Source organism: Mytilus trossulus, chromosome 8 (assembly GCF_036588685.1).
Source record: "Mytilus trossulus isolate FHL-02 chromosome 8, PNRI_Mtr1.1.1.hap1, whole genome shotgun sequence".
Classification (NCBI taxonomy): domain Eukaryota; kingdom Metazoa; phylum Mollusca; class Bivalvia; order Mytilida; family Mytilidae; genus Mytilus; species Mytilus trossulus.
Window position 1 is genome coordinate 53,051,560 of NC_086380.1, and position 26,917 is coordinate 53,078,476.

The window sequence follows — 26,917 nt, forward strand, 5'->3', positions numbered from 1 at the left end:
TTTAATGATATCATAGATGCAAACTTGGGCATTGAATTAGGGATGAAACCAATGAAACTTTCTCGTGAATATCTATAATATTGTTATCTAGTTATATACTTATGCATATGTTTAATTACTTATATAACTTAATCTTTCAATTTTTAGGGTTTGAGTGTTTGTGATCACATGACTTATATCAACCTATATTTTTTTAAGGAAACTAAGTTGGTCTTCGATGAATTTGTCTATTTCGTTTTACTTATATTTTGGTCACGAAGCTTGTTAAGTAAGAAAGTACTAACACAATCATAGCTTTCTAGGGTTTGTGTTTGGTGGCTTTTTGTGAAGGCAAACCAGAAAAAGCATTGCCGAAGCAGCAAATTATATATTTTTGTATTAATGATTGATAAAGGACTGTATCGATACCTCTGCCAATGGACTGTTAGTTCCTGGCGCTATCAAATGATCTGTAATAAATGCGTCGATACTGACGTGTTTTGTTAGATATCTATTCGAAATCTACATTGACAAATTCAAAAATAATTAAGAAACTCATAAACAACCAATGTCATCGAAAGTTTATCTTATTTCACTTTAACTATTTAGGTCCGTCTTTGTCGTTTGGTTATTCCCGTGTTTGAGTTTCAGTTGAAGATAAATCCAAACAAAGGATTTAGAACAATCAAATTGATAAAGTGTTATTTCAGTTTTGTAACGGTTTAGCCATTCCTTTATCAATTAGACATATATTATGGCATTCTAACAGGTATTGTCAAATAACCAGATACAATACCAATCAACTACTAGTATTCTATGTTATATTGTTCTCGATTATGTTCAACTGTATTATTATAAATGATTTTAGGTTTGCCAATTGAAATCAAAACACTTGATAAAGATTCAGCAAAAGTGTTCACTCATTTACTGGAGGAAGAAAGTTACCCTCATTTTGAATCACGTGTGATTTTAGCGGGCGAACAGGGGACCGGCAAAACTACTATTGCCCGATATCTGGTTGGCAAGGGACCAACAAAAGTGAGAAAATCAACCGATGGAATTGGTCTATATACAGGTTTGTCGTATATAGACAGAGACACAGAGGAGTGGTTGAAAGGCAAACAAGGTACATGATTATGTTGATTAAATCTATTTCTGCTTAGTCAAAACTTTTTCCTTAACGGATTGGTTTATATGGTATTCAATGTCATAAACCTGGGACAATTATACTAACGGGACTGGAAACCGTTACACCAATCAGTGTAATGATATCTATATCAATGATATCTATATAAATACTGTGAAACTGTTTACTCGCGTAGTGGTATTAACCATATGTGGATTCTTAAAAATTCTAAAGAACTTCTAGACAATTTCAAACCTCGGTCCCTTTCTGAAATAAGTTCCATCAAAACTTTTGATTTTTAAACCCTGTATACCACCATTCCCCATGTAAAATTGAAAAATCGCTTAAAAGAAATTATCCACAATGCCTTTCAACATAAAAATGGTAGCATACGCTATAAATGTATTACTTTGGGATTTCAAAAAGCATATTTCGTTTATAGTGACAAACAAAAAGGTAAATCATGCTACACAGAAGAACAAGTAGTCAGTATGCTGGAGTTTCTTATCGACAACATATTTGTTGAGTTTGGAGGTAGACTTTTCCAACAAATTGTTGGAATTTCTATGGGAACAAACTGTGCGCTTCTTCTTGTCGACCTCTTCTTATTTTCATATGAATCGGAGTTCCGCCAGACACTTGTCAAAAACAAGAGGATCAAAGAAGCCAGATTATTTATTTCACTTTCAGATATATTGATAATGTTCTTTCCTTAAACAATCCGAACTTTTCTGATTGGGTTCCATCAATATATCCCCCAGAACTCGTGATTAAAGAAACAACAGACACGGCTTCCTCCGCCTCATTTTTAGACTTATATCTCGAATTTGACTTACACAGTCATCTCAGTACCAGAATCTATGACAAACGAGACGATTTAAATTTCGAAATTATAAATTTCCCCCACCTTAGTAGCAATATACCAATTTCACCTGCATATGGGATATATATTTCCCAACTTATTCGATATTCAAGAGCTTGCAGCTCCTACTCAGACTTTGTAAAACGTCATCAGTGTCTGAGTAGACTGTTGATGAACTAGGGGTATGTCAAAGAACGTCTCGTCCTTTTTCTAAAAAAGTTCATCGGAAGGTACCAAGACCTTGTTGATAAATATTCCGTATCAACTTCTCAAATAATACACGATGGTCTTGATGTATAGATTCTGCGTACTGACGTTGTGTATCATCTTAACAACATGTTTTAATGTTCTTTTATTTTTTTTTGTTCTATAATTAAGATTACTTTTACTGTTGTATGGTTGTATGTGATATCCGTTTGACGTGGCTCGGTACTTAAACATCTTGTCAATGTGTTTGTATTGGCTTTCATTTTTTGGTGATTTGTTTTTTATATGTGACTCTTTGTATTTCTTTTGTGCTTATAACGTGACTCTGTACTTTAAAAGATCCCCTTAGTATGATATTTGTCTATAATATGTCATTATGATATATTTCTATTATGAATTACTATATACGTTGAACCACAAAAGTCATTAATTGATCAATGGCGTAGTGGAATTTACAATTTTTGGATTCTCATAAATTCTATGTATAACTTTTGGACTAGTTTGAATCTCGGTCTATTTCTGTAATTTATTCTTACATACTTTTGATTTTTTAACCCTGTATGCGTACATTGCCTATGTAAATTTTAAAATTGTTTGTATGCACATTGAACGACAAATGTATGTGACGTATATTATTTTTCTGACGTCAGACACTCAAATCAATCCATGTGTTCGTAGATAGTAGATGTTTTTGTGTCCTGTTAAATTGTTCCTTTTAAAATTGTTATACGATGATGACTGGTGTACCCATATTTTGACTATTTTATTAATTGTGACTGTTTATTTAACGCATCATGTAAATGTAGCAGAATTTTATGAGACTGTTATTAAAGTGAGAGGGTTAGCGCTATAGAACCAGGTTTAATCCACCATTTTCTACATTTGAAAATGCCTGTACTAAGTCAGGAATATGACAGTTCTTGTCCATTCGTTTTTGATGCGTTTTGTTTTTTGATTTTGCCATGTGATTATGGACTTTCCAAATTGATTTTCCTCTGAGTTCAGTATTTTTGTGATTTTACTTTTCACAGTCGTTAGAACGAGACTTTAACTGCACTATTTCTCGACACGCCATATTGTTTGGTCAGCGACAGCATGTCTTGATCTTATAATTTCGGTAATTAGCTTTTTATATTTATAGTTATTAAAAATGATAATCCTTAGTATAAACATAATAACTATAACGGCAAAAATTATTTCGATCTTTGACAATTGTTATTATTCACCAAATCACGCTCAGAGTGTAAAAAATAACATATAAAGATTGAAATTTTCAGGATGAAAATAAAGGGGGACGATGTGGAAAAAGTATATGATTCATTGATTTCTTTATAACTTTTGATTAAAAAGAGATTAGCAAGTTCAGTTTGTTGTAAAATCTTATTTATAGGTTATAGTTTGGATTTGCCTTTTGATATTGTTGTCACTTTTTAAAGTGTAAAGTGGAGAAATCTCATTTTCGTTACAACTGGAACCAACATCCACGGCTCAAATAAATGTTACTGTTCTTATAAACTAGCCTTCTCCTTTTATGTGTGCATTATTTTATTATAATCAGGGTTGATTTTGCTTAGTAATGGTCTTCAAGTAGCATTAGCATATGACTTTATGAAAATATGTACACTAGGTTTCACAATTATAACTAGAAAAGTAGTCCCGACCATGCACTGCCATTTGAACTTATGGTGTACACACTGTGGCTATATTCATGAGATCATGGTAAAATAATTAGGAACTGAATGTACAACCCTTATTGTATTTATCAGGATAATTGATGATTTGTTAACCATTGACACGTTGTTTTCTTAGCGGTCAAGTAAAGTACCGGCATTTCGACTATATCTGGTTTATTTAAGGTTCAACATTATTATATTGACTTCTTTTTTTAGTTTTCAATTTTTCGTAAACAGTATCTTTTTTTTGCATTTAAACCAACTAATTTAATAATTATTCTTTATTTCAAATCCACCACTTCTAATTTCTATATATGCTGACTTGTTTGCCGAAATCTATTGTTTACATGTACCGAATGTTATATGGCAATGTACTAGGATAAGCTGTCAATCAAGACATAAATCAATAATCCGATATCGGCGCAATAAAATCTCAACAGATTGATCAGTTTCAAGTCCCGTTAGTGTAAAAGTCCCAGCACAAACAAAGCAGTAGAATAACGCATGTGGGTGATGCTGTATCTTCTCTTATTTAGAGTAAGCACGTGCGTTTTTTTTTATTAAAACAATGTCACAATATATGTATTTGAGACACACTACAATTCTCTGGTTTGTAAGGTCAAAATTTATAAGATAGGATATGTTATAAAAGAAGGACGACAGATACAAGAGGGACCGTGAAACTCATTTATCTAAAATAAACTGACAACGCCATGGCTAAAAATGAAAAAGACAACTAGACAAACAATAGTACACACGACACAACATAGAAAACTAAAAAAGAAGTAACACGGACCCCACCAAAAACTAGGGATGATGGCAGGTGCTCCGGAAGGGTAAGCAGATCCTGCTCCATCTTTGACACCCGTTGTGTTGCTTATGTAATAACACATCCGGTAAATAGTTTAATTCGGTATGTCACATTCGTGAAAGGGAAGGGGATTGTAATTACGACGTTCGGAACATATCCGGTATAGTTATAGTTGTATTCTTTCAATTAATTGTAATACAACACTCCAAAAAGGTTGGTTATACTTTCTGTCTGTATGCCCTTTCAGCAAAGAACCTAGCATTATCATGTAATAGCGTAACATGCAATGGCATATATCAACGTGTAAGTAATAAATTGATGTAACGTGTTTGTACTGATCATGATGTATGCAATCTCAAACAAAGTGAAACGTTACATATGGAACAGGATCTGTTTACTCTTCAGAGCAACTTAAATTGCCTTAAGTTATTTGGTGGGGATCATATTGCTCAGTTTTTAGTTTTCTATTTTGTGTTGCGTGAACTGTTGTTTATCTGTTTGTCTCTTTTTTTCAGTCATGGCGTTGTTATTTAATTTTCGACTTATGAGTTTGAAGGTCTCTTACGCTTTTTTGCCTTTCTCGAGATATTGCAAGTTATCACCAGGTTTTGTGATTAAAATTATAAATGTAATTCGATTCGAATGTTCACTGTGCATTGCACATTCCGAATATTTAGATACATGTATCTAAAAATAAAATAATACCGAAATACTCGGTATTGTTCCTAATTTTTTTCTAGCCGTTGATAAAGTATGGGTTATTTTAGTTGATTGATGCTACAGTGTTGCATACACTTCGTCATTAGCTTACTTCAAATTCATTTGAGCTTTGGTGCACTTTGAAACCTTGAAACGCGCGTCTGGCTTATATACTAAATTTAGTCTTGGTATGTATGATGAGTTTATTTGGCAATCATACGACATCTCCTTATTTTCAAGTTATATCGTAGATGACTTTTACCAATAACGGGTCGATGCCACCGCTAGACAAGTGATTCTGATACGGATATTTAAAATATTTGATTATGTTATTTGTGTTACTAAAGAAATTAACATCCAATACACTTAGGTTATGTTTACCCCAAACAATAAATGTCCTTCAAATACACCTTAAAGGCTTGGCTGCTGCTAAATAGATTTTCATGTCATACTGTGTCGTTTCGAGTGCATCTGATCAATCGTATGGGGGAAAATGAGTTCACAGGAGATTACTGACCAAGCAATTGATATTCAATTATGCCTTTTGATATTATCATCGCGATAATTTAAAACCAATTAAAATTTCTGAATCTTTAGAAGCTAAAAGGATATAAGAAAGTCAATTATTTAGGTATTCGATATTATTCGAAATTTTGATTCTTAGAGGTCATTTCTTTTTCTGTTAAGACCATAGACGACATCGGGTTAAACAACTTAATTTTTTTAAAAAGAACGTTTTTTTTTTAAATTCATGTATCACTTTCGTCTAAAGGGTGCCCTTGTGGTATATCAATGTCGAGAATGACTTTTGGCCCAGAAAAGGGCATCCTTTAGACGACAGACCAATACATGAATTTCAAAATAAACCGTTCTTTTTAAAAAATTCAAGTTTCTAACCCGATGTCGTCTATGGTCTTAATAGAAAATGAAATTACCTCTCATAATTAGTTTATAGAAAGGATCGGCTAAGACCACTTCTCTGCCAATTTGATAACAAAAATCTAATACTGATATAAATATACGAAATACCTTCATTCAGGGGTTAGTAATGTACTGTTCAATCAGATGTCAGTACTAATGTGGTTAACTGTGTTAATATACAGTCTGTTTTATTTGATGGCAAACTCCAACCCTGCATCCCTAGTATTAAAATTGTTACGCATAATGTCTAATAGTTTATTATAGGATTAAAAACAGATTTTCTAGAGGTTATATTGTGTAAACCGTAGCGATTAACTCCTAAAAAGAATAAAAAATCCGTCTCACGCCATGCACTCATCCCTTCTACTTTCTATTTCCAGATTTCTCTTTAGCAGAATTGACCATCAGTAGGTCGTTAAGACAGAAACCATCTCATATTCCTACTAGCAGTCTTGCAACAGAACATTCCACTGATTTGAGCAAACAGGACGATGAAAGTCTGAAGTTAGCTCAAAGTGTCCGATCTAACGAACAACAAGTAGTCTTGATGGAGAGAAATAAAATGCAAAGTGTTCCAGTCGAAACAGAAAAGGATAATAGCAGATCAAGAGAACGAGGGGTTTGGAATAATCCAACGCAACGTATAGAAGAAGACATATCAACCACAAATGTGCTCCTAGATCTACAAAAACAAGGTAATCGAAATGACGAAAGATCAGTATCACACGTTCATCTTAGTCCAGTTAAAATGGGAGATCATCCTTCTGCCCACATACCAGTACCAAATGTACGTCTTGATTTACAAAAGCAACAGGACCACCCTTTAGACCAGGAAACAGTACTGAATGTCCCTCTTGACTTAGATAAAACAGGATGTGATTCCAAAAACCAAAGGATTGTGTCATATGTCCCTTTTGATCTACACAAACAACAAGGTGATCAGAAAATGTCTGTTAAAAATGAGCCTCTTGTTCTAATAAAACAACGATATTCTCCCAAGGACAAAATATCTGGGCCAAAAGTACTTCTAGACATAGATAAACAACAAGTGCATCCTTTAGACGAAAGACCAGTACAACATGATCAATTTCAATCAGATACAACTTCGGGGAAATTTCAAAATGAACCGTTCTTTTTACAAGAACAAACTAGGGCAATGCCAATTATCGATTTTCCAAAGAATAATCGAAACCAGGTTTTGCAAGACGACATTCCACAACCAAAAGATACCTATAAAACAACGGCAATGGCAAATATTCCAGTTTTTTCAAGTGATCAACCTAATTATTCCCATGAAGACACCCAACATGCCCAATGCAAACGATTTGAAGACCCCATCAATGATATACCAAAGCATGTTCAGCAAATTGATGTTAATGCTGCAACAGAAAATGCATCACAAGAACATAGGCCAAATCAAGGATCGCCTATAGTTCTAAGTGGTACAACGCATACCCGTTTTCAAGAAGATTTGTCTATGCATGCTTCTAAAGAACAAATTAAAACTTTGACTGAGTTATCTGAAGTAGAGCAAGCAGCATCTGGTTTGACAGACTCTGTAGAAACTATTTCCAATCCTGGATTAATAACAAAAATTAAAAGATTCTTCGGAGTTTCTAAAGAAGTGAAAGAGATAAAAGTTTCCATTACAGAAAAACACATTTTAGAGCAATCTTTAAGAGTAGGAAAGAAAAAGTTAAATCAAAGACATATAGCTCCTGTGATAATATGGGACTTTGGAGGTCAGGATATCTTCTACTCCACGCACCAAAGTTTCCTGTCCTATCGAGCTATCTATTTGATTGTACTGGATGGTAGTAGGACCCTTGATGACCCATGTCAATTTGATCAATATCTGCCAGGTAAAAGTGGACCGAAAACTGCAAGAGGTATAATAGTGTTTAGTTTTCTATAATGTTGTTTTGTGTGTACTGTTTTTTGTCTGTTGATATATTTCTTTTTTAGCCATGCTTTTGTCAGTTTATTTTCGACATATGAATTTAAAAGTTCCCTTGGCATATTTCGACTTTCTTGTATGATACGTTTTCAAAACGTCAACTGAACCAAAGATTTTGACATTCGACCTATGAAGTTGTATATGCATTATGACACAACATCTGGTGTTGATCAATATACATGTTAAGTATAAACTATTAAGTTATAGCGGTACTTAAGATGAAGAGCGTACACAATTGCTTAGGGACGGACGGATCTACAGACAGATGGACGGACCTTTGACCTAGGAAGTTGTACATACATTACGAAACACCCTCTAGTGTTGGTTAATATACATGTCTAGTATAAACCTTGGAATCATAACGTTTATCAAGATATAGAGCGGCCACGATCTGTACCATCGGACATAGGGTTGTCAAATAAAAATTAACTTTGACCTGTTAGCTATGAAAAAGTAAAATCACAAAAATACTGAACTCCGAGGAAAAATCAATCGACAAGTCACTAATCACATGGCAAAATCAAATAACAAAACAAATCAAACGAATGAACAACAACTGTCATATTCCTGACTTGGTACAGCCATTTTCAAATGTAAAAAATGGTGGATTGAACCTTGTTTTATAGCGCTACACGACAGTCTTATCAAATTCCGTTATGTTGACAACGTTGCGTGAAAAAAGCACACATAATAAATGAAATAGTGAAAATATTGGTACAGCAGTCATCACTGTCTTACAATCTTAAAACAAACAATTTTACAAAAGCACAAAAGCATCTATCAGATTAAAAACACATTCATTGCTTTGCGTGTCTGACGTGAGAAAATTTAAACGTCACATATGAAGAAATTTTGTCGTTCAATGTTTTTTTAAAACAATTTTATAATTTCACAGGGGGAATGGTGCATTACAGGGTTAATAAATCAAAAGTGTGTGAGAATTAATTTCAGAAATAGACCGAGATATAAAATTATCCAGAATTTCTTTAGAACTTTTAAAAATCCACAAATGGTTAATACCACTAGGCGATTAAACTAATTTTGTCGTTTGTCGTAATTTAAATTTTATAATATAACAATAACGGTACATATAATAGAAAAATAACATACCTACGAGATCTTTGAAGTACAGGGTCACATTATAAGAACAAAAGAAACACAAAAAGTCGAATATACAAAACACATCGGCAAATATGAAAGATAATATAAACAGATTGACGGGATGTATAAGTACCGAGGAAGTTTTACATACATTTGACACAACCGTTGATGTTAGGTAATATACATGTCAAGTCTAAACTTTGAAATCATAATGGTTCTGTAGATATCAAGCTATCACAATGTGTTACGGATGGACAGACAGCCGAACGGACGGACGGAATGGCCACTAAAGGATGACCAGCCACTAGGTGGGACCCTGTATATTCACCGTGCAAATCTTGGAAGTCAGTCCAATATAGTAAAAACAACACCCAAAATAATGGTACATATTATCGAGTCCACGTGATACTTGTTTTTTAGACTTTTTGAAAATCGGATATACGTTTTAGTAGGTCATAAATCCATAACGATCATGTGAGACAACTCAGTGTCCATGAATTTGACAGTTTATACCACTTAAACATTAATGTAATTCATTATTGTTTGTTGGATACTAAATTTTATTGATTTCATGGGTACTTAAAAATGTTCATACTTCTATCACAAGTAACATGAGTTATAACCCGTAGGCGTTACGTTAAATCAGTAGGCGTCATTAGTGAACCGTTGGATGAATGTAAGGCAAACCGGACTTTTTGCCATGTTTTGTATAAGAATAGCATTAATAGATGACTTAATCAATAGAAGATGGGACGTCATGGACTCGTTTGAAATCTACTGACCCCAGTGCGATAAAGGGTAGAATGCAGATTAAAGGGAAAAAAAACAAGAAATCAAATATGAACGAAAATACATTTTTTTTAAATGAAAGCCAATTGGTACCATCGAAAACATATATGAATCCACAGTACCAAACAACATACTGTTTGCCCTCCTTTTGGGTATTTTTGGAAGGTCGTTGCTTATATTGTTGGTGTTATTATAATTCTATATTCACATGGTGTTGTATATCGTTCTTGAACTATTTTTTATTCTACGTGGAAGGCCAGATGTTGTTGAACATATGTATATGTGGTATTTTCATTGGTAAAGTGCAGTTATTTGGAGCTGCAAAATAATTGGAACTGAGCAATATTAACCAAAGATGATTTTTTTTATATTTTAAAAAAGTGTTAATCTTTTCTTTTGATTATTATACACTTCATTGTAAACAGATTACCTGCGATTCTGGGTAAATACAATTGTTACCTACTGCAAAGGAAGCCAGCATGGATTTCCCAAGATTATGATTGTCTTTACACATAAAGACAAGCTGAAACCTGTGAGTACAATCATCTTTAGTTTATGCATTACATACAAACTATGGTTTACTAAGTATATCTAACTGACATTATCATAAATATTTCAACGTAATATAAATTAATGTACTATTTTTTCTGCACCAAATACACAATTTGACAATACATGTCTCTTCAGTGAATCTTGAGTCCAACATATTTGATAATCTTAAGCTCACTGAAAAAAAGCTTTATTAAATTTAAAAAAAGGAGCCAAACGTATAGCCAAAAATATGTTTTTTTTCAAATATTTTTATGTATAGTTCTCAGAATTGACCTAAAATTAATATTAAAACCAGTTTGATTTACCACACTTTTAGAGTGAAGTTGAGGCAACGAGAGAAAAACTTTTTGGAGAAGTAAAGAGCATGTTTCATGGCTCTCCACTGATGTCACATTTGGTTATTGGAGACACAATTTTTGTAAATGCTAGAAACAAAAATGATCCAGAAATGGCAAAGATCAGAAAAAGTATTATTCGAGAGTCCAAACTCCAACCAACATGGGGACAGAACTTTCCAAAATGCTTTATCCCCCTTGAATTAGAATTCGAGAACCTCATCCGAGAGAATATGAATGTTATTACATTTGACGATTTTAGAAAGATTAACACTCAGCATCCTATAAGACCATTGACAGATGGTGAACTCAAAGTGTTCCTGAAATTCCAGCATGCTATTGGCAAAATTCTTTACTTTGATGAACCGGGATTGGATACACATATAACACTACTGCCAACATATCTCATTGATGCTTTCAAATCAATAATCACTGATAAAAGATTCTGCCAAGGAGAAAAACAGAAAGAGCATTTATGGAATCTGATGAGCCAGAAAGGGGTCATCTTCAAGTCCGCAATAGAGAAACTTTGGAGAACTGGTAAATATCAGAGATTTGACCAACACAAAGACTACTTACTAGCAGTGATGACACACCTTGACATTTTAGTAGAACCAAAGAGATATGACCTCAAGCGCAATCGAATACCGACCGACTTTTACTTCGTGGCTAGCATGGTACAGGCTAAGGATACCACTGGATACCTTCTATCATCACTCACCGACAGAAACGTTGCCATAGCATTCTGTTCCAATTCTGCTATCATACCACCAGCTCTGTCATTCAGGTTCATCACTTACTGCCTCAGTATTTTTGATGTGAAGAAATGCGGCAACAGAATGGACGACATGCTGTTTCATAGATCTGCAGTATTTACAATTGATACATCATTAGAAATGCATATTCTCTGTGAAGATGAACGAATTTTTGTCCGCCTTGTTCATGCTAAGAATAAAGTCTTTATATTGAAAGATCTTGCTTCAAGTATCTGCGATTGTCTGAAATCAGCCCTGGAGAACATAAGTCAGCTTTATATTAAAACCAGCAGTGATAACTTTGAACTAAGCGTAGGTACCTTTGAAATGAACTTATGTTGTAGTGTTGCAAAAGATCCATGCCTGCTATCTATTGGAGAGTTCAACAAAATCGATAGTACCTGGGTTTGTCCCGGACACAAATTAGACCATGAAAAATTTGTGATGTCCTCTTGGATAACAGAAAAGGTAATTAAAATATGAGATAAGAACATGTGTTTACAAGATACATTTGTGTGCATATTTTGATCCTAGCTTTAAACTGTATATTTCAATGACATACATATGCTACTGTAGATTCATCATTTTCTTGGATTACAGTTTTCGTTGAATTCGTATATATAATTAAACCAAGAATTTTAAATGTGTTATGATTCTTTGTGTTGCAAATGAAAGACAATCTTTAAAATTGGTATCAAAAGAACATTTGAATCCACAGTAATGCATTTAATGTTTTACATTGTGTTTAGCCCTGAAACCTTGTGTGTCATGTACTTTTGCAATCACGAACCGGCAATATAAACAAAATAGCATTTAGTTACCATACTCGTTAAGTCACACATATGGTTTAATTCCTATATTATTTTTGTTGCTTATTGGCATTTTTGAATATTCAACACCATATAAAAACAATTCAGGTGACTTTTCTTTTCTTGCATTCGTAAGAAAAAGTACTCAGAAATCATTGTGTGTTGATGGACATCTTATCATGCATATGTTTTCCAACATTTTTTTGTACAATAGGGTCATTGCTGCTAATGATTGGCTATCCGTCATTGATTCACCAAGTAACCAATCTGGTTTTTATTATTAAATTATTATTGATGTGAAACAATATAAATCAGACCGAATAAAGATAATAAATAGATATATTACTTTGGTCTTGTTTTAGAGTGTCACTAATGAGTGTTATGTAGACGAAACTCGCGTGTAGCTTTATAGATCATCATGTTATAAACATGGAATATTTTATGAGTTTCCCCTTTTGAAAAATGTCAGGTACCAAGTCATTAAACCATTGTGGTGACGTCAGCCTATTCATTTACCGTGGATTCTTTTTCTAAAATCAACGCTTCCGTAATCCGTCGCTGAAATGGACTCATCATTTATATTCTTTTGTTTCCTTTGTGTGCTTAATTACATTAAGGTTGAATTGGCCAATTAACTGATTTCTGTTCAATAATGGAATTATTTTAAAACTTACCTTTAATTTTGTAATTGCTATATGCCTGCACTGGGAGTGGAACCCGTCCATCAATTCTCTAAAGTGTCACTTACATCAACATATCGACGATACCTCTTGGCTACCAATTGGTTACAATTTAATTGTTTAATTTAAATATATAAATGAATATTTGATATACATCGGAACAACGGACACACATGGAGTGTACCTTTATATATACAATAATAGGCAATCGTATAGTATGAGTTGGTAGCCGCGAGGTTTCATGATTATGCTAAAGGAATTATAACTTGTCGGCTTAGGTTCGAATCCTAGTATTGTTTTGTTGTTGTCGCTATTCTCTTGTTTTCCTGTTGTTTTTTTTTAACAACATAATTAAATATTTATTTCAAATATTGGCTTGTTACAATATCCTTCAGGAGTCCAAGCTCCTCCAGATGTTCCCTGTTACAATCGACTAATCACTCAGGGTAGTGAATAGTTGTAAAATACATATTACATTTGTATATCAAATATATATTAAATAATATCACTTAGTATGACTATTCATATGTTTTCTTATAGTTGCTAAAAAAATACTTTTAATTTTCAAACATACTCTTCTATTGAACTCATTGAGAAAAATTGAGAAAACATTGACATTTTTCGTCTTTTGATCAGATATGTAATAGGCTTTGTAAATTGAAAAACCAACAATTGTTAAAAATGATTAAAGTCAAAATATTCTTCGTCAGAAGTTTTATATCCAAATACCACATGTACCAAGTGTCTTAGTTTTATCTTAAACATTATTTTACTGTTCTTTAAAACTTGATCTATTTCATTCCAAAAAAGTTTTAAATACGGACACAGTATAAAGAAGTGATCATAATCTTCTTTTTGTGTACAAAAATTACAAGAGCTATTGGTTAGAATTTTCTGTTTTCCTGTTTTGTTTCTTGTTTTTTAAGTTATTCATGTTGTTATTGTGGATATTTTTTTTTAATAAAAGCGAGTTTGGTCGTTTATTATCGGATCATTGTTAGCTATTCACTTGTTTGTAACGAAACTGTTTACATTATAGGTGTCCATTTTCTTTTTATAAATCAATACAGTATGATTTCATCTCTTTATTAGCAAAATTCCTATGCTAGAAAATCGTGATGTGCCTAGAATAAGACTTCTTGTTAGAATTTAGTGACACATGCTTTATATATATATGCTATATATATTTTTTGTCAAGTTGTTGTCCCCGTCGTTGACACATTCCCCATTTTCGTTCTCAATTTTTTTTAGAAATAAGATCAAATATGTCTCATTTTGTCAAAACATATAATGTTCAGATGCCTGATAAACGAAAAACATGTGTAAAACATGAAATTTGTATTGTTTTAACCATTTAATTGTAATATATAATTTATGGTAATGCATCGTTTGTCACGATAACATTGTAATTTAAACTCACTTACAATACCTTCTAATTAAAAATAAGCTTTGATTTTGAAAAGACATTATCACAATAGTTTAAGTTATAGATACAATTGATAAGCGTTGATTCATGAAAAACAAACCATTCGCCGTGCGGCCTCATGGTTTCTTTTTCAAGAATCAACGCTTATCCATTGTATCTATATCACGGAATATGTGCCATTGTTATATCATAGTTCGTTTCTTTGTGTGTTACATTATAACGTTGTTATTCTGTTGTGTCGTTTGTTTTCTCTCATATTTGAGTGTAAATTCACATTACTTTAAGACATGTCACTGTACTTTCTATCCTATATTCATGTATTTGGTTTTGATGTTATATTTGTTATTCTCATCGGATTTTGTATAATGCTGAGGTCGTTTCTGTGTGTGTTACATTTTAATGTTGTGTCGTTGTTCCCCTCTTATAGATAATGAGTTTCTCTCAGTTTTAGTTTGTTACCCCGATTTTGTTTTTTTCCATCGACTAACGAGTTTGGAAACAGCAGTATACTACTGTTACCTTCATATTAACGACTGAAGCTATGATATTTTAAACCTTCTGCATACTTCGTAGGGAAGGGGTGTATCAGAGGTTCAAATGACGGTGATGTATCTCGCAACTTGAGATGATTCTTTTAAAAAGACTATCACAGGAAATGTTTTGATAAACAAATATTAGGTTTTCCGTTCCAGTACCGAAGTACTCGCTTCCTGGCGTGTGATACCCTTTTTGACTTACACTAAACCCGCAATGGTATCGATCCAGTGGTATTTATTACATTAACAGCATAAATTTTACCTCAAAGGAAAACCATTGGAACAGTCTTTCAGATCGTAAATACAATTATATTCATTATATCGTATTGTTAGTCGTCATTTGTACACAATGATGGACATTGATATATGATAACAATACGAATCATTTTAAGCGGAGTAAATTTAACATTTTCCCAAATTAATCAAGTATCACCATATATTACAAAATGAATCATGCACAAAAAGTTGAAAGCTGGATGACTTATCTGATATATTACATTGAATATTTAACATTTATTTTTATTTTAAAATCTTTTACTGGGTTTTTTTTCTAATACAAAATATGAATTTCATTTTTTAGGAAATAATGAAGAAGTGTGAACTTACCTGTCCAGGTAAGATTTTTATTTTTTATCAGGCATTCTCTGAAAAGTACATTGTAACTAATTGTCCAGACGTGTGACATTTAAAATAGAAAAAAGTTCCAATAAATAGCGGACTAATTCACTTCCCTGATTCCAATGAATATAGCTATCATATAATAACTGTATTTTTTAGACTATTTCCAGAGTAGAGCAGGACTTAAGCTTCACAGGGCTAACGGTTGGCATAATAAAGAATATTTTGAGATTTAATTGTTTAAACAGGATTGCATATTTTCTATACATACACACAATGTTCACAGTGAAAAAAGAAAAAAAAGACAAACAGAGATTCTAACTAATATTTTATGAATTCCGCATTGAAATATAACCTGGTTAATAACAACTTTAATATACAAATTTTATCAGATCAAATATACATGATTATTCAAAAGGAAATCAGTATAAAAGAAGAGACAAATACCAAATGACGATACAACTAAAAACAACGATTACAATCTGGCAAAAAAAACAATAATCGACAAAAAAAAAGTAGTTAACAAAACACTACATAGACATACACAAACGTACTACAAAAACACTGAACTCCAAGGTAAATTAAACAAGGGAAAAGTTTACAATAACTAACATCATCAAACGTTCCCAGTCAATTAACCGACTTGGTATAGACTTTTTCAGAAGAGAATAGCGAGCTTTATGCCTATAGCTAGAGAAACCTACAACGTGCATCATTATTGTTCATAGTTCCATTGATACAATCCAGTAAGCAATGACAACAGACACAACATGTTGAAATGAAAATAATTGGAATCCATTAGCAAAACCTGCGTAAACCTATATCTCAGACATGCAATACATCTGCACAACAAATTCAAACAAACATACAAATTCATCTAAAAAAGCTGTCAACCATTTTATGGTGTTTATATATCTCAACTTGTACGATTCGCTCGTGTATGTAACAACGTATTAGATTTTAGCGAGAGAAATTTATGTATTACTTTAATTATTACACCAGGGTTTTCGATATCACAAACTGGTCAAAACATTTACTAACTTTTATCACCGGTATAATGAAATAATTCGTAAATATAACTCAACATGCAGACATCTTATACGTTCCGGTATTTAACATCCAATTGTTTATGAAAATATTCTTTATAAAGCACAACAATGTCAGTATTCACCTCAGAAACTAACAAAACCTTTAAATAGACTTATTAAAAAGGGATATCGTTACGATACTGTTTTCAGTTCATTAAAAATTGCATATTTTGGCTTTAATATTGATTCACTTATAGGGTCTGTGCATCGGAACTAAACACATTTATTTCAAAAAAGCAGTTGTTGGCATGACACGGGTTATTTTCCTCTCATATATTTTATGAAAGTATGATACTAAACCCCTAACGAAAGGGATTGTGCCTGATATTCATATGATGAAGACATATTGGTTAAATATTTCTCAGTGATGTCCTGTGTTTGAATTTGTTTGTTAGCTTTTTGGTCATGAATGTTTGTCTCTAATATTTAATTAACTGTGCATTTGTATTCAGATATTGCAGATCAAATTTATTCGTTTTTTGATTGAGTTAAGTCTGCCAATTGATATTTTATCGTATGTTTTTCTATGCTGTGATGTTATGCTATTGTTTCAGATAAAGGGAGAAGGTTTGGATCCATTAAAACGTTTAATCCCGCTGCAAATGTTTGCACCTGTCCTAAGTCAGGAATCTGATGTACAGTAGTTGTCGTTTGTTTATGTAATATATACGTGTTTCTCGTTTTGTTTATATAGATTAAACCGTTGGTTTTCCCGTTTGAATGGTTTTACACTATAAATTGTGGGGCCCTTTATAGCTTGTTGTTCGGTGTAAGCCAAGGCTCCGTGTTGAAGGCCGTACTTTTAACCTATAATGGTTTACTTTTTAAATTGTTATTTGGATGGAGAGTTGTCTCATTGGCACTCACACCACATCTTCCTATATCTATAATCTTTCAATCAGTTTAATTGAGGACTGGAGCTAATATGTCAGTTAACTGCTAGTAGTCTGTTGTTATTGATGTCATTTTATTCATTTTCTTTTGTTACATCTTGTGACATCGAACTCAGACTTGAACTGAATTTTGATGTGCGTATTGGTATACGTTTACTTTTCTACATTGGCTAGAGGTATAGGGGGAGGGTTGAGATCTCATAAACATGTTTAACCCCGCCGCAATTTTGCGCCTGTCCCAAGTCAGGAGCCTCTGGCCTTTGTCCGTCTTGTATTATTTTTATTTTAGTTTCTTGTGTATAATTCGGAGTTAAGTATAACGTTCATTATAACTGTATTAGTATACATATTTTTAGGGGTCAGCTGAAGGACACCTACGGGTGTGGAAATTTTCGCTACATTGAAGACCCATTTTGCTGTTGTCTGCTCTATTGTCGGGTTGTTGTCGCTTTGACATATTCACAATTTTTTTTCTCAATTTTCTTTATGATGTACATCATAGCAAATTTGACAACGACAAACACATGTTTATAGTGGATAGTATATTGACAAAGACACCAATAAAAAGTAAAAGAACAAAATACCAAAAAATAGGAACAATCTAAACGGGAAGTCCCTCAGTATAAGGTAAAAAAGGCAACAGTAGTATACCGCTAACACTAAAACTGAGGGAAACGCATAAGAGGAGAACTACGACACAACAGAAACACAACATTAAAATGTAACACACACAAAAACGAACTATAATATAACAATGGTCATTTTCCTCACTTATTACAGGACATTTTGAGAAAACAAATGGTGGGTTGAACTGGCAACCTCCCGCTTCTATAGAAATTATAAATTGTAAACCAATGTTTGTAGTTGATTGTTTTATATTACAATTTTAACTGCATGCATGCCTCGTGTCAATATAATGCCTTCACAACAAACCTCAGAATTAGCGCACCCGATGTACTACCAATTTACAACAATCAGTGACCCTCGAATTTAAATTATCGTATCAATTTCGACAAATTGTTTCAAATAAGGGTATGGATTTCTCTGCATGGGAGTTTCAAACCATAATGCTTTGATTAGTTTCAACATATAGAAAATAATTAACTTACAAAAGCATTATATCAATGATATTTGAAGTAAGCAAAAAATTCCTGACTACCGGGTTTCTAATAGTATAAGGTACTAAACATACAGCAAAAGTGGCATTGTCCCAGTGGTAGTAAATACTCCTCAAAAATATTAAGCTATTAGTTTAGTATACGCCAGATTAAACAGGGTAGCTCGAATCAGACAACTGGAAGATTACCCCAATTAGGAATTTGAATAACATTGAAACAAATAGTTGAAATGTGTATTAAACTTTGTTCAGGCTGATCCTGCCTTAACATTTCTAACGTTAGAATTGATAGTTAATACATTTTTTTTTGCATTAGATGTTCAGAACTTTGGACTTTCAAATACATGCTTTCAACAATTCAACAATGGAATACCCTTATCTCAAATCTCGATACGATTCACAATTAATACCTCTCTGATGGCCCTTAATTATTACATACTTTTTCTACAGTTACGAATGAAGATTTTCTTAGTGAAGATTTGTCAGCACTTCACCTTCGTCGACTTTCAATCCTTTACACTGTAGATGAGATTCGCCAACTGGTTGGATATCTCTACCTGTCATACACAGAATGGGACGACCTCTTTACATCCGAAACTGAACCACAACTACTAAAATTCAAGGCATTATGCCTTTGTCACGAGCAATCAACACTGACTTTCAGAAAAATTAAAAAAGCTGTAGAGGAAGGAAAGATACAAAATCCACACACCTTATGCAAGGTAAATATGTTTTATTCAACATATTTTTATATTTCACTTGTTTAAGATCTGTTGAACTGCTTAAATGTACTTATACGTAGTGAAATACAAAACAAAATGTCCGTCACATGTAGTGTTATTTTTGTTCTTTTTAAGTTTTAAAGTCAGGTTTATTCATGTTTCAATAGTTGGATTACTTTTAGCAATTTATGAATCCAAGGAAATAAAGTTGTGTTATCAAAAATGTCATCCATTTGTTTAAGTAAAAGAGAGACGAAAGATACCAAAAGGACAAGTTAAATAGGTTTCTAGTAAACATAGTATTGAAAACTGCGTCTATGTGTAAAGGACATAATGTCAAACATAGTGTTTAGCACATAAAGAATTACACTAGTTAAAAGCATACCGATACTTTTTACCAGCGGTATTTGACCTCAATATACATGTTGACTGATCTATGGTCAGGTTGTTGTCGCTTTGACACATTCCAAATTTCCTTTCTCAATTTTATGGTTTCATTTTCAAACGTAAATACAACTAAAAAATAATGAATATTCGATGTTACTAGCCTAATGCGTCTCGTTAGTTCGTTGGCGTAGAAAAAATTCCAAGAGAACATAGTCGGAACAATATTACAAGAGGTAGACTATATGTACTGATGGGTATTCGCAACACAAGAAACATATATTCACTTTTAGATTTATGAATTCTAAAACTTTCCAATATTTGTGCAGCCATGACATAGTGTCGATCAACATTATAAAAAGGAAGCAGATTTCGTTTTGTCAATATTTAGTCTTGTCAAACAAAATGTGGAACCGACGTCAAATTGTTAAATAGTTGACTTACACTGTAATATAGAACGAGGTGTCAGGAAAAGGGGTTCTCGTGAATTGATATAGTTTTAATTCAACATATGTACCTTTGTAATATTGTATAATGCCTTTTTTATGTTCTTCTGCGCTATACTCATACGAACATGAAAAATGTCTTAATAATACATAGTAAGTAAAACAAAAAGCAATTTGGGATGAGCAATTGTACTGATCAGTCTAATAAAAATAAATAGTGATAACTTTGATTATGTAAAGCGTGGTCTCTGTATCTCCGAAAAAGGGTAAGAAATCTACAAGTATAAAAATGTTAATTCTGAAAAAAAGATAACTGCAATTAAATATCATGAATGCAAAATATACGTGTCGATCTGATCAGTATTCTTTTCTCGACAAGAGAAAAGGCACGAAATCTAGATATATATGTGTGAAAACCGAATAACTGATTTAAGCGTAAGCGAATATCTATACGCCAAATTAAGAAATGAATTTCTACTGTGTACCTTTGTATTTATAGCGGTTTATCAGAATACGGTATATAAATATATACATAATTACATTGTAAAATATTTATCATAGTTACATCTGCTTTCTATAGGTTATGAGAGGCGCATTTGTGGACTTTGGTAAGTATACTTTTTTCAATAACTGCAGCTGTGTTAATAGTATAGATTTGTATTTTTTTAAAATATTTTCTTGTGTATATTTCTATGTTAAGTATGACGTTCTTTATCACTAAACTAGTATACATTTTTTTCAAGGTGTTCAGTTTAAGCACACCTCCGAGTGAGGGGGTTTCCCGCTGCATTGGTGACTTTCGGCTGTTGTCTGATCTTTGGTCGAGTTGATGTCATTCCCCATATCCATTCTCAATTTTAATAGACAATGTGTATGTATCAACTAAAAGCACATAAACCATACATAGAAATAATATTCCTTTCTCACTAGAAAATTATACGAACAATTATTATTCTAGGTATATTACATATAATCCATTGCATCATTTTACTTGCATTTGGTTCATTTCACAAACAAAAGCTAGCAATTGGATTGTTTAAATAAACTAACAAGTTCCTATTAATTCAATATAAGATGTACATTCGGAAACAATTCAAAACACATGTTTGGTTATCTAAGTTTACTATACATCCTCTACAAGGCATTGCTTTGACTGGTCGCAAAGAGTTCCCAGTTTTCATTAGTTTTATTTGGAATCTTAAAGTCAAATGTTTCGAGTTTAACAATCCAAAAGTTGAATATGTTTTGTATCCTTGAGATGCTATAAAATACGTGTTCAGTTAGTTTCTATGTAGTGAAAATCCTTCACTTTTATCACAATTCTTTAAAAAAGGGACGAAATATACCAGAGGGACAGTCAAACTCATACATAGAAAATAAACTGACAACGATATGGCTAAAAATAAAACACCAGACAAACAATAATACACATGAAATAACATAGAAAACTCAAGAATATGCAACACGAACCCCACCAAAAACTAGGGGTGATATCTGGTACTCCGGAATGGTAAGCAGATCCTGCTCCACATGTGGCACCCGTCGTGTTGATTATGTGATAACAAATCCGGTAAATAGTATAATTGGATAGGTCACATTCATGAAAGGGAAGGGGATTGTAATTACGACGTAAGGAACATATCCGATATCATTACTATTTGTCCTGCCTGCTACTTCGATGTCAGGTTTTGACCGAATGCGGTGATCGTTACGACAACACCACTAAAATAAGATGTGAAAGAACAAAATATGTAAATAACTTTTTAACCAAAGCTTAGTTTACACATGGGAACGCAAATAAAATATTTTGTGCTCCATTAGCTTGTGTGGCACGGTTACAACAGTTTGTATGTGTGTATATCATGTATATGTGGGATCATGGATTTTATTTGGGGTCTCAAAGTCATATGGTCTTTCAAGTTTAACCCCAAAAGTAGAATGTCCTTTTGGTTCTACTTCTGTGATTCATGATCTGATATCTTACACCTCTTGGCAATATCACAGGGCAAGTTTGAAGGAGAAAAACTTGATGCAAGAGAAAACAAACAAACGTATAAGAAAAGAACTATTCAAGATTCCGTTAAAAAGCCATTAGTATTATAAAAACTGTTATGACGAAATTAAAATGACCAAATGGGAGAGCATGACAAATACCCCCAACCCAACCCCGGAATAAAAAAAAACACATTAAAATGGAGATATGAAATCACTTATAACAGTCTTTGGATGGTGCAAACGTCTCACTGTTACCATACACCATTACACCATACACCCTTTGCCATTACACCTTACAGTGTAATGAAAATACGGATTTTTTGTGTTATTAAAATTTGCTGTTACAAAATGATTGAAATTATTATAAATTAAGGAATGTATCTCCCTCGTTCAAAGCTCTGATTTCTTTCATGGATTTGGCTATACTTTTTGGACCTTTTGGATTATAGCTCTTCATCTTTTATATAAGCTTTGGATTTCAAATATTTTGGCCACGAGCATCACTGAAGAGACATGTTTTGTCGAAATGCGCATCTGGTGCAAGAAAATTAGTACCGTTAATTTTATTTACAGGTTACACCCGTGTACCATACACCTTACACATTACACCATACGCCATTCCCCATTCTATCTTTACCATTCGAAATTACCCATAATACCATTTAATTTCATAGAAAGTGTGCAATAACAAAATTAGTGATTCATTATAAATAAAAAAACATTGTTAATTGATGTATAAAATTAAAAAAAATAGTTTTAGATTTTGTAACAAATGAAATGTCGTACACTATTCATTTCCGATCGCAAGTTGCACAATTGCACAATCACACCATTCCTAACACACCATTACACCAATCCCTTTACACCATACACCCTATTACCATACATCTTCTAACATTGCACCGTTTGCCATACACCATTACACCAAACACGTTTTTTAAGGAAGTTTGCACCATCCAAGGTTTGTATACACGGGGTCAAAAATTCTGAGTTGAGATTATTCAGGTCATGATCTGTAAACTTTGGTTCCAAATAATTCAAACAGTTAATTAGCAGCTAAAGTTTTGATCATTAATTCCTTTATGAAATGTGTGTAGACCATACATGATGGATGGATTCGCAAAACTTCCAAACAAAAACAGGACTAAATTCACAGACATTTGGAGAACGTTCAAAACCAAATATTTGAAAGTAACTGATGAATAAGTATCGAAACAGTAAAGATGAAAAGGACACTATCGTTACTTCATGTTATTTCAGATACTGATCCAGAGAAATGGGATCTGGTTCCTTCTGATGAAGACATTGATAAAATGGCACCTTTGATTGGGAAAAAATCCTTATTTTTTCTGGTTGAACTTGGAATGGACCTCGAGACATGGGATACCATCAATCACAGGCAAACGAAACGTGATTTGGTGAAACTAAACAAGGATATTCTAGATGAATGGATGCTTATTTGTAAAGTAAAAAATGTTAGACCCGCTATGCGGATGATTGCTCAAGCGTACAAAAGTATTGGAAAAGATATTCGAGTTCTTGAAAATACTCTGTTCAACTGAACAGAGACCCTCTTTTTGCTCTTCTGTGTACCTGCTGTGTTTTATGCATATATGTTTAACAGTTATAATCAGTTAACAAAGACGTGCATTTGTTTTTCTGTAAGAAATCTGTAATTATGAAATATAATAAATACATTACTAAATGGAGTAAATGCAAAACAGTTTGCAAAAGATTGACTATAAAAGTCTAGCTCACATTTACTCTCGTAATTTCAACAAAAAGCTGCTTATTGATATAAGAAAGCTTAACAAGTTCTTTTAACATATTTTGTGGTTTTCTTCAGCTGATTTTTGGCATATCATACACATGAAATAGTATACATCTTAAATACACAAAACTTTCCCCCGCAATAAACCTCATCTTAATTGTACGTTTAACTCTAAAGTTTGAAAATTAAAAACAAAATAGTTAAAAATATTTAATCCAAAAGGCCTCAAAATAACAGTCAAAATGGATATGCAACACGTAAACGTTAAAAACATGGAATAATACTCAATCTTATTAGCCATTCGTTTTGCTTTGAACTCTATTCATTTATGAATCTATTATGATCTGCTGTCTACCAGTGAAATGTAGTGCAACAACTTGTTGACACTATATCTTTTGTTTTCATTGGTGTCGCTTCAAAAATGAATTATTAAATTATGTACAACCTGTAAAACAAAGGTATTGGCTGTAACATGTACTTGTCGGATAGCAAACATTTAGTGCGATACAGATATAAAACTTCTTTGCATGACTAAATGAAAACGACTATTTATGTAATGAATAGAAGGGCTACATGAGTAGACAAAATATACATTAATAGTTGTCTTATTGGCAATCATATCACATCTTTTTTTTTATATGAGTGTATACTTTTGAAATCCTTGGGACATCAGAGAAAACTGAATAACATCAAAACTTTATAAGTATTGGAAATATGATGTAGTTTATGTTTTGTGTTTGATGATTTTTTTTTACGTCATGTACATATAATGTTTATGTTTATACCTACAAATGTACATTGATCTGTTATATACGTTTTTGTGTATTGCATAGTTTTTATTTCAGATATATATTTATATTTAAACTATATATAACAATTGTATTCATGGTCGGGCACCCCCTCGTTTTACGTATCCGAAATTCAAGAGCAATTTTCATAAAAGGATTCAAGATAAAATGAACTAGACGGTGAAATCAACTCGCGTCGCTTTCGCTAGTGATACATTAATAGAATATAAATGCTCAACCCATGGTTAAAGAAAACAAATACACTGCTGTCATAAGGTATTTCTTTATTGGTTCATGACAATAGAGTCATAAATATATGATGTATTTTGATTTTGAATTGTGATTTTTTAGATACAAGAACCAATCTTTCGAATAAGCATTTGTAATTTAACAAAAAAAAGTATGTCCTGTTTTATTTTTGTGAGTTATAAGATAAAAAAAAAGATTTTTTCAAAAGACCTATCGTGAACGTATTCTCTTTGTCAATGGAAAAAAATTGCACTTAAAATAACAAATGGTTGTAAGTTGCTTATAATGCTTTAATTATCATCATCTGGTATCATCGCAATGATTAAATGGAATAAACCTTATGATTGCGTTAGATAATTGCGTCAGCTTTAATCAGAATAGGAATGAAGGTGAATTGATAATTTGTGCACAAAAAACACTAGAAAAGCTGCGATTTTCAAAGTAACAGCATACGGATTCTCAGGTTTTATAACCATTTGTTAAATGTGTAGGTAGTGTGTCGTAATTAAGCTTAAAAACATATATCTTTAAATAAGAATATATGTGTTCACATTATCATTATGGTAAATGTGTAGGTAGTATGTGCCCAACCGTGTCGTAGTTACGCTTAGAAACATATATTTTCAGATGGAAATATATATGTACACATGATTTATGGTTAGAAGGGAGACAAAAGTACATAAAAGACATGCAAACTCATAAGTCCAATATAAACTGACTATTCCAAAGCAAAAAGGAAAAGAACAAATAAACAGACAGACAACAGGGCAAAAAATACAATATTAGACTTGGTAAGCAAATCCTGCTCCGCGTTTGGCACCAGTCGTGTTGCTCATGTTAGTACAAATCCCGTGATTTGTCTAATTCGCTCAGTCACACTATTGGAAAAAGAAACAACATTTTAGTTTCGATAATTTGAACATATCTGTTTTCATCTGTGGAACAGATATTCCATAAAGTTCAACCATCTCGTGATAGCGTCCTTAAAATTTACAAAAAGGGCGATTTCAACTTCAATTAAAACCATTGGTTTAAAAGCTTCCTTGTAAACAGCGACTCTCTACAAAGAATCAAGATATAGGAAATATAGTTCCTTGAATATCGTATCAACTGAGGGATATATACTACGTATAAAGACGCTGCTGGAATGTTGCTATATAGAAATTGAAAGTTCATAATTTGTATGCTAAAATCCTCATTTTTGTCTTAAAATTGGGTTGTCAATTGATATGTAGGTCAAGATATACGGTAGACTTAACTGTATATGTTTTATAAATTTTACTTTATCTCAAACATGATTGGCTAGATGCGTTATGTTTTAAGAAAAAGATTATCAATTATATGAAATGATACTTTAATAGATGTTTATTCTACTTCATTCTATAAATCATTTTCATCGCTCTGCATGTTGTTGTTTTATTTTTACATTTTATAATAAGTGTTCTTTTTTACATTTTTTTATATTTTTATGTGTATATATCATTAATTGTTTGGCCAATATTGAAATGATATGGGTGACGTACTAAATCTGGTATCGATGAAATGTAGACCACCTCATGAATCGTGACTTATACCAATTAAGCAATGTCAGCATTATTCCTTGAGATCAAGGTTTTTTTAAATGAAAA

At 32.6% G+C, this 26,917-nt stretch overlaps 1 protein-coding gene across 1 annotated transcript; it reads left to right on the plus strand.

The window, feature by feature from the left end:
* The first annotated feature begins 837 nt into the window (after window positions 1-837).
* Window positions 838-25,531, plus strand: LOC134727752 (uncharacterized). The gene is made up of 8 exons (XM_063592139.1): window positions 838-1,105; window positions 6,659-8,167; window positions 10,551-10,657; window positions 10,994-12,235; window positions 15,799-15,832; window positions 19,385-19,656; window positions 21,067-21,094; window positions 23,742-25,531. The coding sequence occupies exons 1-8, from the start codon at window positions 838-840 to the stop codon at window positions 24,041-24,043; spliced, it is 3,762 nt and encodes a 1,253-aa protein (XP_063448209.1). The 3' UTR covers window positions 24,044-25,531.
* Window positions 25,532-26,917: the final 1,386 nt, after the last annotated feature.

Coding starts and splice junctions, on each gene's coding strand:
- LOC134727752 (XM_063592139.1), top strand. CDS start 838: ATGATTTTAGGTTTGCCAATTGAAATCAAAACACTTGATAAAGATTCA. Junction 8,168..10,550: donor TGGACCGAAAACTGCAAGAG/GTATAATAGTGT, acceptor CATTGTAAACAG/ATTACCTGCGATTCTGGGTA. Junction 15,833..19,384: donor GTGTGAACTTACCTGTCCAG/GTAAGATTTTTA, acceptor CTTTTTCTACAG/TTACGAATGAAGATTTTCTT.